This window comes from Carassius carassius, chromosome 30 (assembly GCF_963082965.1).
Source record: "Carassius carassius chromosome 30, fCarCar2.1, whole genome shotgun sequence".
NCBI lineage: Eukaryota > Metazoa > Chordata > Actinopteri > Cypriniformes > Cyprinidae > Carassius > Carassius carassius.
Window position 1 is genome coordinate 31,112,503 of NC_081784.1, and position 14,715 is coordinate 31,127,217.

Here is a 14,715-nt window from a genome sequence, read left to right on the forward strand (position 1 = left end):
CATATTTGTATTTATATCCATTTATATGCACAATGGTTGAGATAAACTGTGGAGGTGTTTGCTGGATTTGTCTGCTGCTTTTGACACTGATAATCACCAGATCCTCCTGTCAACCCTATTAACAAAGGTTATCTCAGAAACCGCAATCCAGTGGTTTGAGTCTTACCTATCAGATAGGTCCGTCAAAGTATCTTGGAGAGGTGAGGTGTCCCAGTTGCAACATCTAACTACTGGGGTGCCTCAGGGCTCAGTTCTTGGACCACTTCTCTTCTCTGTCTACATGTCATCATCATCATTGCTCTTTTGTTGATTTTGATTGCTTCCATCATCCACATTTGTAATTTGATTTGGAAAAAAGTGGAAAGAAATTACTAAATGTAATAAACCTGACGTTAACTAGCATTATTGACCACTTGCCATTGTATATCTACTCCATTTTGATAAAAATAAATAAATTAGATTTGGGAGCATGGGCTAATGCACTTGGCTTTGCAGTTTCAGTCTGCACTTTTTCTCTAATTTCTTTCAGGCTGAGGATGTTTAGACAGAATTCTGACCCTGTTAGAGGGCCGAGGCGAAGGAGAGTGCAAACACGGCATGTCACATTTAGAGTTGGTCTCATTCTCCTTCCTGATTTGGAAACATTCCATGCCCAAAAAGGTATGATACTAGATTATGCATAAATCCTCATTGTAGAAGAACACTGCAAAATAATAAGATAGTTGTGATTTTATTTATGCACATTTTATTGTAGTGGCAGCTATAAAAAAAATACAGGTGCCGTTGTCTCTATCAGCCGAGGAGTTCCTTGATGTTCTGAAAACTGCATTTCCAAGACTGGGCAGCACTGATTTTGACTTGGCCAGGGTTGATTGTAACAAAAAAATTAGAAGACTTAATGTTTCTCCACTTTCACCATCTGTGCTGAAAGCCAGCAAAGAGCTAAATCGGTCTGCTCTATATCTACTCCCAAAGGTACATCAACCATACCTTGAGCTTAATGTTGTTTAATCAAAGGCGTTTTTATGCACAACCTACACATTCTGATTTTAACATTTCCTTATTTTAATATTATTGTTAATTTCTCTGTTCTTGACCATTTTTTTTGTTACAATGTTGGCTATAACTTTTGATTCTGGTTATGAGTGATCTTGATGTTTTGATATTGAACTTGACTTATGATTTTTATAAAACAATCTTATTTAGTTTAAAAGTCTATCAAAATGTTGTTTTCCAATAAAATAGTTTACTTAAAAAAAAAAAACATTCTAGTAATTGAATTACCCCTTAACAATTTCTAACTCATACAATTGAACTTCTGTTTATTCTCTACTACTTTAAGGAGCGTTTGGAAGGGCAAGCTGAAGAACAGCAAGAAGAGTGTCATGTAAGTTTTTTTTTTTTTTTTACCAACTTACAGATTTGCAATAAACATTTAGCAGTTTACTGAGGGTTTAAATATCCAGATGCCGAAATGTTAAATGTTGTTTTGGTTTGTCAGGATGAAGGCAGCGACTCGGGCCAACGCCTGGACCAAGATGTATTCAAAACCTGTTTCTAGATTTGTGTGCTTCATACTAGTGGTGTAACGGATCACAAAGCCCACAGTTCAGATCATATTGTGGTTTTTGAGTCACGGATCAGATAATTTTTCAGATCAGAAGAATAAATAAAATACAAATAAAACAAAACATTAAGTACGCCTACTTTGATAACACTGCAAAAACTCCTCAGATAAAGTAAAAACATCATTAAAGACAAGTGAACAGACAGTAAAAATAAGAATACACAAATTAAAATAGATAAATAGAATAGAACAGTTACAAATAAAGTTAGGTCTTACAGTACTCGTGTACATAAATGTAGTGATATACTGCATGCATGGTGTACACTATATATTAAATATAGAATAATCAGTAAAATTTTTGTTTTACAGCAGTGAAAGTTATTTTTAGGCTGCTAAAAATAAAAAGGCATGCAATCAATGTACGAATACATGACATTATAATAGACTGTACAAGAATACTTTTCGAGACCGGGATTTTACGATCATTTTGTTTATTTGTCTATTCAAGCTCAAGGAGTCGCAAAACAGAGCTCGGTTATGTGGTTACACGCCATCTGAAAGGTGGCTCTGTGAGTGTCGATCTTTGACTGTGTGTGGCTGAGCGCAGAGAGAAAACTGATTTGTGAAATTTGCTGCTTGCATTTGATTTATAAAAAAAAAAGCGAGTTTTTTTTAATTTTTATTACAAACACGTGCAAATACTAATCTTTTACTATTTAATGGCTAAATGCAGTTAATCCACAAGTCACATGTGTTCCGAACCATGGGTGCTGGTTTATATGGATCACGGATCAACCACCATCTGTTACACCCCTAATTCTTACATCATACCATATTCTGTCATTTAACAATAACTTGTGTATTGTAATGGTATTTTGAAGGATGTACAGGTGGTCGACACCTCAGATTCTCTGAGGCCGCATACAATGGAGAGGGATGTAAGTTTATCCACATGGGATATAGATTAATAAGTTATTATCTATGGAAATTACTCAACATCAAAAGCAGTTTTACTTTGAAAGATAATGAGGTGTTGCAATGCAGCTACACAGGATAATTTTACAGGTTGCACATGAATCTCATGCTACAAAAACGGAAATAGAAAATTATGCTTATGATGTAATCTCCAATAGTTTAATACTAGGGGCTTTTAAAATGTAAAAAAATATTAAAGATTAATGTTAATCATAAGTAGACTGAATGGTCTTGCATTCTTAATGTTGCTTATAGGAACTGCGTGAGTGGCGTGCACTTCGTGAAAGTCAAGACGAGGAATACCTTTCGAGTCTGCGAGCTGACCAAGACCGAGTAAGCAATTACAGTATATATTTATAACTTTTTTTCTGTTTTATACATGTCTTCATGTGTTTGCATGTGAATTTGTCATTTTTTTTTATTTACCCACAGGACCATCACAACGCAGAGAAGCTGATTTAGAGAAAAGACGCAAAGAGGTACGTGACTCATTTGTTGTTTAATTTAAAGGGTTAGATCTTCCAATTATGAAAATTCGGTCATTACTCACCCTCATGTCGTAAGAACCCGTAAGAACTTTGTTCGTCTTCAAACATAAATCAAGATATTTTTGATTAAATCTGGGAGGTTTATGACTAGTCCATAGACAGAAATGTAATTGCTACTGTCAAAGCCAAGAAAGACATTGTTGAAATAGTCTATGTGACTGCAGTGGTTCAACCTTAATTTTATGTAGTGAAAAACAAACTCAGTATTGGGCAACGCTGTGCATGTGAGCACCACATGTGATGCTGACGCTGGAGCCGCCCAATAGCGAGTCGGCATTCTGAACATAGTTATATAAAAGTTGTTTTGTTTTTGTGCACAAAAAGTATTCTCGTCTATGGACCAGTCATAAATCACTCAGATTTCATCAAAAATATCTTTATTTTGTGTTCTGAAAATGAAGGTCTTACTGGTTTGGAGCAACATGAGGGTGAGTTATTTATGACAGAATTTTCATTTTTGGGTGAACTTACCCTTTAACCAATCATAAACTGATTCAATTCAAGATTATTTGTATAGCGCTTTTTACGGTACAAATCATTGCAAAGCAACTTTACAGAAAATGAAGTTTCTACAATATTTAGTATTGATGTGTTTAACTGTGCTTTCTTGACAGGCTTTGGAAAGAAGGCGTCTCAGTTTGAGCAGACTGGCTGAGCCACAGGATGGCATCCCACTTCAATTAAAGTATCCTGATGGCCATATCATTAGGAGAAGATTTTACCTCACACACCCAATTCAGGTATTCAAGCTACTAACATCAATACATAATTTGATTTCCTTTAAAATTTATAATTTTACAAGGCAATGTTGTATTTTAATATCTCAGTATATTTCTTTTTTTTTTTAAGCACCTGTTTGACTTTGTTGGCTCGGATGAGATGGCAACAGAGGAGTTCTTCATCCAGAGGGCCATGGCGCCACGAATCAGGAGTACTACTACATCAATGAGTCCTGCACCGTTTTTGTAACCTGGGATGATGTAATGGACAACACAGACATTGATGTGAGACTCATAACTATGAAATTCAAAACCTTATTAAATTCTATTTAGGAGTTTACTTTGGCTTTTTAATTTTGTTCTGTCAGCACACCCTGGTTCCTATAGAGAACATGCATGAGAACGACTCATCTGGGTACTTGGATAGAACTGTCGGCTCACCAGATTTTACTCATGTTAATGACACTAATGGCACTAATGAGTAAGTGGAAGTTTCCTACTTTATTATTAATGTATTGTTCATTGATTTGCTGGCAGGCCGGGTGCTGCATATAGATTCAAGATAATATGCTAGCCCATCTGTTTTGGATATTGCAAAGCCTCACCTGCAATATGTTTTATTAACTGCTACTGCTTAAGAATATAACTGTCCATGTATTGGTTTTAATTTACTGTTATGCTTTATTTTTCTAGACCAGATCTGAAAACATTACTGGCCACCCTAGTATCGAATGTATGTATTAAAGAGACGCCTAGCAGTAACATGATAAATATATGCAGACAAAACGTAACGGATGGTGCTGTGCGAGCCTTTGCAAGGAGAACCTTTACCCCAGAGGCCAAATTAAGTGTTGTCTTTATGGATGACTTCAATCAAGCGGAGGGTGCAGTGGATGAGGGTGGGCCTAAACGGGAGTTTTTCAGACTCCTTATGGTAGCTCTCAAGGAACGCTCTCTTTTTACAGGGCCACAGAATAATAAGAATCTGTCTCTGGATAGCCGTGGTTAGTATTCACATATGATCTGCTCTTTTTACAAACTTAAATTATATTTATGCCTTTTCAAATGTAGATTTCAATTTATAATTGTTTTATGCAATTATTTCCCACACTCTTACTGATAGAAAAATAATAATTTTCCGTTTTTCAACACTTTTATTTTTGCAGCATTACAGAGAGGTCTGTACCGAATATATGGAATAATGATTGCGGTGGCACTCGTGCATGGAGGGTTGTTTCCTTCCTTCTTTTCTGAGAGGCTTTACCAAAACCTGTGCTCTATTCCATCATCATTACCCACTCTTGAAGAAATCACTGATCTGGATTTGCAGTGGAAATTAAAAAAGGTATGACAATCTTAATTATTCAAGACAATAATGTAGGTATCACAAACTCCAACTTCTACTAATAAACTGTACATGACAAAGATCAGTGAGGCAGAAGATATTACAGCAGCTAGGGATGCCATTATGGAAGCTGCAGATAGCCTATCCTTGTCGGGGTTCCTGGGGCATATCACCACCATGGAGGAACGGGACCAGTTAGTTCAGGCAGCCATTACTTTCTATGTGGAAGGAAGGACTGAAGAAGCCTTACTACAGTAAGTGTGTATATTTTATGTAGTTGTGTGTGTGTGTGTGTGTGTATAATGTAATATAATATTTTTTTATATGTAATTTGTGTACTTCCGCAGTTCATCTTTAATGACCAACACAAATTGTAACCTTGTTTTAAAGCCTTCGTTTTGTTTCACGACAGTACCAGAGTGGTTGGAGCAGATATTCCCCCCCCCCCCCCACTTATTGTAAGGAAAAGTACTTGGTGAGCCAGTTTTTATTTGATTTATTTACAAACCTCTGGCTAGTGCTAAACACTGTTACCTTCATTGGTGAACTTGCTCCTATTTGAAAAAATGTGGGGCCAGGGGTTGACCGACACTGTTCGGCCAGAATTGCTTCACTGTATTATGATGGCGAATTGAGGATTTTACTTCTGATTCACTTAACCCAGTGGTTCTCAAAATGTGAGGCGGGACCAAGGGTACGTAAACTGTGGGGGCCGGGTGGGGGGAAGTATTGGAAAAAAAGTGAAAATCAAGGAAAGGCCATCATGGGCATGAATAGCAGTTGGCACGCTGCCTTTATAAAGCTGCACTGAATGGCAATTACACTGAATCGTTCTTCAGATCTTGCCTTGTCACTGTGTGAACAAACCCAACATGTTGCTTGCCAGTTGCCATAGAAAAGCAAGCTTCAGCAGATGAAATGGAATCACAAGCTGCTATTTTGAATGACGCTCACTCCATTGCTGTACGGGTTCTGGTGGGAAGACATAACTTGCAAGAAGCTGAACTTGTGAGGCTCTGTAACAACTACTCATTGGTTGATTGCTGATTGCAGACCACTGTTATCGGAACTTTTATATATTGTTCATACAAAGCATCTCTGAAATATACTTTAAAAAAAACAATGAAAATAATGCAGTTGTGTTACATTGCATGTTGTTTTTTTAGATTTGTAGTGAAATTATTTGGTAGTCAGAGGTGTTTGTGGGTTTTCTGGGGGGAGGGGCTCCAGATTTTATTATAGGTTTACAGGGGGGCAAGACGAAAAAAGTTTGAGAACCACTGACTTATATGATCACTGGGGTAACATGATTTTCTGTGAACATGTTTTTAAATGTACAGATAGTCTCTGTATAACGGCATACCTTCTTTTTTACAGATTTGCTGAAGGGCTAAGCACACTTGGCCTTCTGGACATGATGAAAATTCATCACAGCGCCTTCAAGACAGCATTCTGTTCATCTGATAAGCCTCTAAAAGCTACAGACTTGATGATCTTGTTCCCCTCCTGGAAGCAATCGGTGGCGACTGGAAACAAAAGTTGAAGGATTCTGGAGAGACTTCCTTTTAGATATTGAAGCTAAATCTATGATTTGCTGAGTAATTGTCACGGGTGACAGAATGCTTGGGAAAGCGGAACCTTTCTTTTTCCATGTTCCCCGAGGGGATTATTTTGGTGTAACGCCTCACTCCGGTTCCTGGTGTAGCAGAGGCATTGTCCTACCTAATTACAGTGTTGGGGAGTAACTAGTTACATGTAACGGCGTTACGTAATTTAATTACAAAATAAATGTAACAGTAATCAGTTACAGTTACTGAGAAAAAATGAGTAATTAAATTACAGTTACTTATGAAAATTGTAACGATTACAAAGAGGATTACATTTGAATATTTACACACATCCACATACAGCTTATTTCTTTCCCAAATTGCACTAAGACATATGGCCCATAATCTCAGAGACGCGGAAAACACATTCATAGAATCCAGTCATAAAAATGGAATTCAGCCTATAACGCGGACGCAATATGCCACATTTTGGACGAATAAATCAAAAGTAGGTCAGTACACTTGAATCAAAACCCCATATGGACTGATGTCTGTGAATATTAAGCCGCAAAAAGACTGAATATGAATCCTGCACGTTCTGCGTGTCTGTGGAAATCAGGCGCTGACTGGACATCGGGAGAACCGGGACTATTCCCTACCTAATTACCGCTGATACACGGCAGGTGTGAGAGAGAGAGGAGCGGCGTTTGCACAGGCTTTCCGTTTCACAAGAGGAGGATAAAAGAGTCGTTCAGAAGAGAAGAGGAGGGTTGGAGTTGGTAAAAGGCAGTCGGTGTCCAGTTGATCAGTGGTTCGGCTGGGTCTCTGTCGTCGTGTTTTGGGGTAGAAGATCTCCTGTTTGAGCCCTCACATTGGACGTTGTAATCCTGGAAATTCGTGTTAATGAAGAACTGCCATTGGAGTCTGTCGTTTAGAGCCGCTTGTGGAATATTACTGGATTGAACTGCTGCTTGGATCTGTGCTGGAAGAGGAAGAGAGAAAGATAAGTGAATTAATTACATCGTTGAATCAAATGTAGAGCTTGAAGAAAAGACTGTGAATGTGAAATGTACTGTTGAGGAGGACATCTGTTTCAGATACACTGGAGAGGAATTGAGAGTTGAATATTCCCATTGAAATGCATGGATGAAGCGAGGCTTCTGATCAGCCCTACTGTGTGAGTGATTTGCAGTTGTTTGCCTTACCTGATGCACGCTGAATTAATGCTGTGGATTTGTAGTGAACACGAGTGCTGTGTGCTATGCTGAGAAGAGTCTCCCAACACCTGCTTTCATTCTTGTGAAATGATCTACTGGTCCCCATCTAAATTCCAGAACGATACAACTGAACTTGTGAAGTAATGCTTTGTATTATTCTCTCTTCCACGGAGTATTGTCGTGAAGTAATTCCTCATTGAAGGCTCCTGTTAACTCTCTCTCTTTCTCTGAAAATTACAAGTCTCGAAGAAACATTACCTGTTCCTTACTGTCTGAGTCCTACAGATGTGCAGCAACGCTGTGAAGTGAGTTTTAAAGTCACAATTTCCCCCTCACGTCCTGATAAGAGAATCTGCTGTTGAGAGAAGCATTACCTGTTCCTTACCGTCTGAGTCCTACAGATGTGCAACAACGCCGTGGAGTAAGCCTTCCTAGCCACTATCACACCATTGTGTCCCGAAGACAGTGAAGAATCGTCCCAGCGGCGTCTCCGGTCAAATAGCCCGAGAAGACGAGTTGCTCACTCTTTCCTTAAGTTGATTATTATTCAATAAAGATTGTTACTTTTGAACTCCATTACTTGCCTCCTCCTTTGTCCGTCTGTTGCGTTCCTGTGGTATCGGCTCCTCACGGTGGCGTCTGGAGTCAGGGGCGGCTGGTCATCCGAGTCCGCCCCGGCCTGCACCGGTGACACAATCGTATTTTAATTTTGCACAATCCTGCATCTCACAAATGTTATTGATTTTATTCCATTACTATTTAATAGATGGTGTGTTTGAGATAACACTAGATCAACTGCTGGTGTTCGCCTCTGGAGCTGACAGAATTCCAGCTCTGGGGTTTTCTCCGCAACCAACGCTGAATTTCATTCATGAGACAGGGCGAAAGTACCCTGAGGCCAATACTTGTCTTGTAAAACTAAAACTTCCCATCCATAACCCCTATGAAGTGTTCACCAAGTACATGTGTGAGGGCATTATTCAAGCTCCCACTTTTGGACTGGCTTAAAGTAACTGTAATCAATAATGGATAGTTGAATGTTCTCACAAAACAAAATCAGAAAGTTCAGAACCAGTTCTGTGTTTTTCTTCTTTGATGTCTGTTATTACAAATAACCCAAGAGTCTTAAGGGGAATTTATCAAATGACATAGTGCTTTTCAAAGTTTAGCTGATAGGCCAAGCCTAAAAATTGAGGATTCATATAATGTAATATAACGTTTTGAGGTCTTGTCAAAGCTGTGTTGCACACAATACTTTATGTATTATGAGTTAACAATTGAAATTTGAATGGGTGTTTGGAAATACATCTACCCTAATAAACAGCTAAGTTTGTGCTACTTCAGTTGGATAGGCTGCATTTAAGAACACTTTAAGTCTATAAAAAAGTTTTCTTTGAGCTGGTTTATTATAAACGTTGTAGTTGTGTTCTATGCAAATTAACCCTGTGGGAATCACGCAACAGTGAACAAATAGTTACAAGTATTTATATAACTCCTCTAAATTGCTTAACTGACCTAAATAACTGACAGCTTTAAAATACTTCTACATGCAAATTACACATGCTAAAATCGAGGGGAGATTCTGTCCAAATAAACTTCCTCCGCCCATTTTAGAGTTAATTTTATTCTCCTTCTTGCAATCTGCTGCTCCACACTACCGTCTGGAAGGTTGCAGTAATGCACCTTTTAACTAGGTTGCCAATCAAATCATAAGGAGGTGGCAGTGTGATTGCTTGGTGATTGTTTTTTGGTTGAAGGAAGTGGGATAGAAAAAAAGACGATGGCTTTCGCAAGATTTCTGGATCATTGTAAAGTTACGTACACACAAAGTGCTAGAATTTTCCTCACGGATAATGTATCCAGTGATGTCCTGAGACCAGTGCTTGTAAGGTAAGTACTATAGAGTAGCAATTACTTTACGTTCGATTACGAAATAAGTAATGGACAACACGAGCATGTTTGGCCTGGTATGCTGTTCATGAGGTCCAGGGGGTTTATAGAATTGTGTTATAATAACCCCTATAAATAAAACTAATTATATACTCTAACACTTGAAAAGATGCATCTGCTAGTGGTGCAGAAGGTAAAACGTGTGATATGCATGTATTGACGTGGTCAATCCGCCTTTTGGCGATTTCTTTTTTCCCTTTTCAAATTTTTTAAATCACATCAGAAAAGCATTTATTTTCAGTGAAAAGTAAATAATCAAAGAGTTAAGGGTAGGGAGGGCTTTATTGTCCCAATAAGGTGGCATCCATTAAATTGGACTCAATAAGTTATAATTTTTGCATACTGTTTTATAATATACTACAATACTGAGGTGCAGGTAATTTCCACTATTTGCAGTAAGTGGTATACACAGGAGAAAATCCTGCTATTTTTATCATAGTATAAATCGAATCTATAGATATTTCCGTCTAGTGTAAATAGCATAGACATATCACTAAAAAATGCTGCTATTTGCACTTAGTCTAAATAGCTGCTGCCTTTGACAAGATGTCACTTAAAATAAACAAAAACCTATAAATAAATAAAATAAACCGAAATTATTTAAAATATTTTGGAAATTAGATAAGACTGTCGCTGACCCTAAACAGCAACTTCCTAATTTATTAACTTTCTAAAGTGTTAAATTTAGTGCAAAAACAAGTAAAAAAACAAAAAAAAAAAAAAACGGCTTATAGTAGCTGGATCTGGCAACTAGATATGAAAAGACGGTTCACTCGCTATGAACTGGAGAAACTACAAAGCGCAATATGATGGAATACATCTAACGTTAGCCTCAATAAAAGAGCCAATTACTGATTGATAATCGTTATGTCTTGCAGCTTCCTTTAGGGATCCGGTTCCCATAAAAACTGAACATGCACCTTCTTCGAAATAAAAAATATATATATATTTTATGTTTGAGCAAAAGAAACAACATTTGTGTTGTATTTTATGTCAGATTTGGTTACTGATTTGAAATGCGTTATTTAATTATGAGTTCGAGTCCAGCAGTTTCCGATTTCAGGACTTATTTTATGGATGCCTTGCAAATATGACCTCCGAGAAAATCCTCAAATTGGGACTTTGAGCATACCCTAATTTTTTCTTTCATACCGGTGTCGTGATGAATTTCGACTCCCTGCCAAATTATTACCAAAGTCCTTTTAAGGGTATTCTATAGTCTTTGTTATTACACTCCTCATTTATCCTAACACCACCTCTAATCCTAACCCCTCGTCCACACCTAATCCTAAATAATTTGGTGTAATAATTTGGCGGGGTCAGAATTTTGAACTTGTTCAACCTAATTGCTTGTAATAAAAATTCAATTTAGAGTTATAAACGGTCTTCTTGTTCTCAGATGTGCTTGAATGGGTATAGAGATTGTAATCGTTACATTCCCATTAAAAATGTTGATATTAGATGTTGTAATTTAGATTTGTTTGTGTCCCATTTTGTTGTGCCAATTCCCTAGACTGGAAACCCTTGAAAGGAGCATAAGATGGGCAAGAGGGAGGATTCTCCATCTTAATGGTGCTGATGAACTTCTCCCATTAGTTAGCGAATTTATTCAACTTGTGAAAACCGCTTTGTCAACTGAAGAAGGTAATGACTTTTATTAATACTGTGGGCCATTTCTCACCAGTGAGTAAAACTTTAAGGGTATAGTTCAGCCAAAAAATGTAAATAGTTTTCTTTTATTTTCATCATTTATTCACCATGTCATTCAACATGACTTTGCCTCAAAATAAGATTTAAAACGGCTTTTTCCCCACAGGTAATACTTTTACTACACATGCGCAAGGGTTCCTCAACTGAACCAGGAGATAGGCTTAAAATGTTATTTTAAATTAAAAATAACGGAAACATGTTGGGACTTTTCAAGTGTAAATTATAGAGGATCAAGTTATTAAATTGTTGTATTAAATAAGTACCTTATTTTGTCAGTTGTTAATTAGTCATTGGTCAAGGAGCATACAGTTCACATGACAAAAGAAAACATGGCGAATGTAATGCGTCTGAAATGTATTCATACTGCACAAACACATACTATATAGATTACTACTATATTTTAACAGTTAATTAGTCTAAATTAGTTCATTCTGTAACAGTATGCGGGAATCTCAGATACAGGGATAGAGCTTAATTCAGATCTTTGGATAATGGCTGAAATGTGTTTTGCTGACATTAGGTACCTTTGGGTATCAACTGTTTTATTATTATTATTTTATAATGTCAAACTTTTTCTTTTTCCAGGTGTAGTTATCATGGTCATGTTCAGTGAAATGAAGTTATCTTCTAGGCGGTCCCACTTATCTGATAGCATGAGGTATGCACACCTTTCGGAGGCCGAACTTGACAAAGTCGTTCGTCAGTTGGTTGGAGAAAATGAACAAATTGGATCTAATGCTGTTCGGGCCAGAATGGCTACTATGGGAGTACGAGTTCAGCGGAGGAGAGTGAGGGAGAGTTTGATCCGAGTGAACCCAGCCGGAGCTGCACACAGAGCACTATCTCATCGACTGCACTGGAGAACCTACAATGTTGCAGGTCCTAACTCTCTGTGGCACATAGATGGGAACCACAAGCTGATCAGGTAGATGTGGATGATACATCAGTTACATAACTTACATGCATCATTTCCAGGGCTCTACAGTGCACATATATCACTCACATTTGTCCTCCTGTTATGGCACTTGTAATTGAGATGTTTCTGTTGTTTTAGTATTAATAATAATATTGATTCAGTGACATTACATTATATAGAAAATACTATTTTACTGTGACCCTAGACACTCAGAAATAAAGGTACAAAAGCTGTCACTGGGGCAGTACCTTTTTAAAAGGTACATGTTAGAACCTAATAGGAACCAAAGCATATCTTTTGAACGGGTACCAACACAGTGACAGTTTTTGTATCTTTATTTCTGAGAGTTTACCTTCCTGCCATGTGTAAACATAGAAGCCTGAATTAATTTATTTAATCATAACACAGAAGACAAATAACAGCTTTTTATTTCATCTTTAGGTGGAGAATAGTGATCCATGGGGGGATCTGTGGCTTCAGCAGACTGGTTGTATTTTTGCAAGTTTCTGACAACAACAGGGCTGGCACAGTGTTTGACCAGTTTGTTCAAGCCACAGCTAGGTATGGTGTTCCATCTCGAGTTAGATGTGACCACGGAGGAGAAAACAATACAGTTGGTTTGTTTATGAATATCTATCATGGATCTGAGAGAGGAAGTGCCATCCGTGGTAGAAGTGTGCACAACCAGAGGATCGAGAGACTTTGGGGAGATCTTTGGCGGGGTATGACTAATGTGTACCACCAGCTTTTCTCCTTTCTCGAGAGTGATGGAGTCATTGACTGTACCAACGAGCGACACATGTGGGCACTGCATCATGTGTACATTCCCCGGATTAACCGGGACTTGGAGGTTTTCAGGGAACAGTGGAACAATCATGGATTGCGCACTGCTGGCTACCACACACCATATCAGATGTTTGTCAGAGGATGTCTTCAGAGGCAAACATCATCGCTCACTGCCATGGCAGAGATTTTTGGACACAGACCTGCTCAAGAAGTTGCAATTCCTGCTGTGGATTGGCAGGAAGTTGTTACAGTTCCTGCTAACCAATTCAGTCCAACCCAGGCACAGATGCAACAAGTGCAGGATGTAGACAATCTTGCAGGACCTGTTGGTAGTCTAGCTATTGATGCACTGCAAACCGTAATTAATATTCTGCATCAGTAGCTTCTTGTCGATTGTTTCTATTGTAATAAGGATGTTCAACTATTAATTGTTGTTATATATATATATATATATCTGCACACACAACACAAGCATATTATGTCAACACAGACTTTTTAATTTGGACACGATTAATCATTGAACAGCCCTGTGTAATTTGAAAAGTTTTTTTGTTTCGTTTTGTTTATGGTGTCACTGTAATGTTCAGTTTAGTTCAGTGTGCATTAAGGTCACTGAGGTTTACCGTTTTTAAGATCCTTGTGTAGCATCTTGGTGGAATGCTTGCTGTACCGATAAATAAAAAAAATAAAAAACAAGGTAATATTGTTTATCAAATAAAGATATTCATTACAATTGCATTAATCAAGAACCACATCTGTACACTTTTCCACCCCCTCAAATGTTACTGTTTAATGTAAGAAAACTTGAGGTGTGGTTAATGCCAACTAATGTGCATAAAAAGGGGTAATCTTATCTTGATTCTTGATAAAAGTATTTTTTCATAAAACAGCAACCTAGATATTGTCTTTGGACTACACAAGGAAAGGGGGAAAAATACAAAAGGAGGATATAATAGGAGGATCTTAAATGGTGGAAGTGGTAGAATATTTCTGCTGTCAGGAAAGCCAAATCAAGTTCTCATTCCTGAACTGAAAGTCTTAAATACTGCATAATGAGCGCCACCTGCTGGTGAGAGCTGTAAATGTAAGCAAGAAAAAGCTCACTTTTTCCAAAGACATATATTGATTACAATGGTCCGTCTTAAACCCGCATTGATTGCTTACCTCCACTGTAAGTGATTTACCCACATAAATGTAAAATCTCTGATGCTAACTTAAGTTTGATCACTGTTAAAACTATAATGTTCACTAATAGGTTTATTTACTAGGCATATGTGGAGAAAAACAAGGCAAATTTATTCATAATATAATATCTAATTTTTCATAAAACTGTTATTTCTATAGGCTATACAAAAAAGGACAATATAAAAGGGATGAATAAGCTGATCTATAGCATGTTAAATGGTGGTTGCCTATCTATGAATGGTACACCCCC

The 14,715-nt window shown here is 37.6% G+C and overlaps 3 protein-coding genes across 3 annotated transcripts; all 3 read left to right on the forward strand.

Moving 5' to 3' along the window:
* Positions 1–442: 442 nt before the first annotated feature.
* Positions 443–4,059, forward strand: LOC132111056 (uncharacterized). The gene is made up of 9 exons (XM_059518225.1): positions 443–660; positions 755–975; positions 1,343–1,387; positions 1,502–1,540; positions 2,449–2,505; positions 2,798–2,888; positions 2,975–3,021; positions 3,705–3,830; positions 3,940–4,059. Exons 1-9 carry the CDS (start codon positions 537–539, stop codon positions 4,057–4,059), a joined length of 870 nt encoding a protein of 289 aa, XP_059374208.1. The 5' UTR covers positions 443–536.
* A 531-nt stretch (positions 4,060–4,590) lies between these two features.
* Positions 4,591–6,726, forward strand: LOC132111042 (G2/M phase-specific E3 ubiquitin-protein ligase-like). Its single transcript, XM_059518212.1, has 4 exons — positions 4,591–4,813; positions 4,976–5,154; positions 5,236–5,408; positions 6,532–6,726. Exons 1-4 carry the CDS (start codon positions 4,669–4,671, stop codon positions 6,695–6,697), a joined length of 663 nt encoding a protein of 220 aa, XP_059374195.1. The 5' UTR covers positions 4,591–4,668; the 3' UTR covers positions 6,698–6,726.
* A 5,467-nt stretch (positions 6,727–12,193) lies between these two features.
* On the forward strand, positions 12,194–13,708 carry LOC132111041 (uncharacterized). The gene is made up of 2 exons (XM_059518211.1): positions 12,194–12,503; positions 12,936–13,708. Exons 1-2 carry the CDS (start codon positions 12,232–12,234, stop codon positions 13,660–13,662), a joined length of 999 nt encoding a protein of 332 aa, XP_059374194.1. The 5' UTR covers positions 12,194–12,231; the 3' UTR covers positions 13,663–13,708.
* Positions 13,709–14,715: the final 1,007 nt, after the last annotated feature.

Bases quoted from the DNA above. Each gene is read 5' to 3' on its own strand.
- LOC132111056 (XM_059518225.1), top strand. From the start codon at position 537: ATGTTTAGACAGAATTCTGACCCTGTTAGAGGGCCGAGGCGAAGGAGA. The intron at 661-754 runs GTATGATACTAG...ATTTTATTGTAG, and splicing joins AACATTCCATGCCCAAAAAG to TGGCAGCTATAAAAAAAATA. The intron at 2,889-2,974 runs GTATATATTTAT...ATTTACCCACAG, and splicing joins AGACCGAGTAAGCAATTACA to GACCATCACAACGCAGAGAA.
- LOC132111041 (XM_059518211.1), top strand. From the start codon at position 12,232: ATGAGGTATGCACACCTTTCGGAGGCCGAACTTGACAAAGTCGTTCGT. The intron at 12,504-12,935 runs GTAGATGTGGAT...TTTCATCTTTAG, and splicing joins GGGAACCACAAGCTGATCAG to GTGGAGAATAGTGATCCATG.
- LOC132111042 (XM_059518212.1), top strand. From the start codon at position 4,669: ATGGATGACTTCAATCAAGCGGAGGGTGCAGTGGATGAGGGTGGGCCT. The intron at 4,814-4,975 runs GTTAGTATTCAC...TTATTTTTGCAG, and splicing joins TCTGTCTCTGGATAGCCGTG to CATTACAGAGAGGTCTGTAC. The intron at 5,409-6,531 runs GTAAGTGTGTAT...TCTTTTTTACAG, and splicing joins ACTGAAGAAGCCTTACTACA to ATTTGCTGAAGGGCTAAGCA.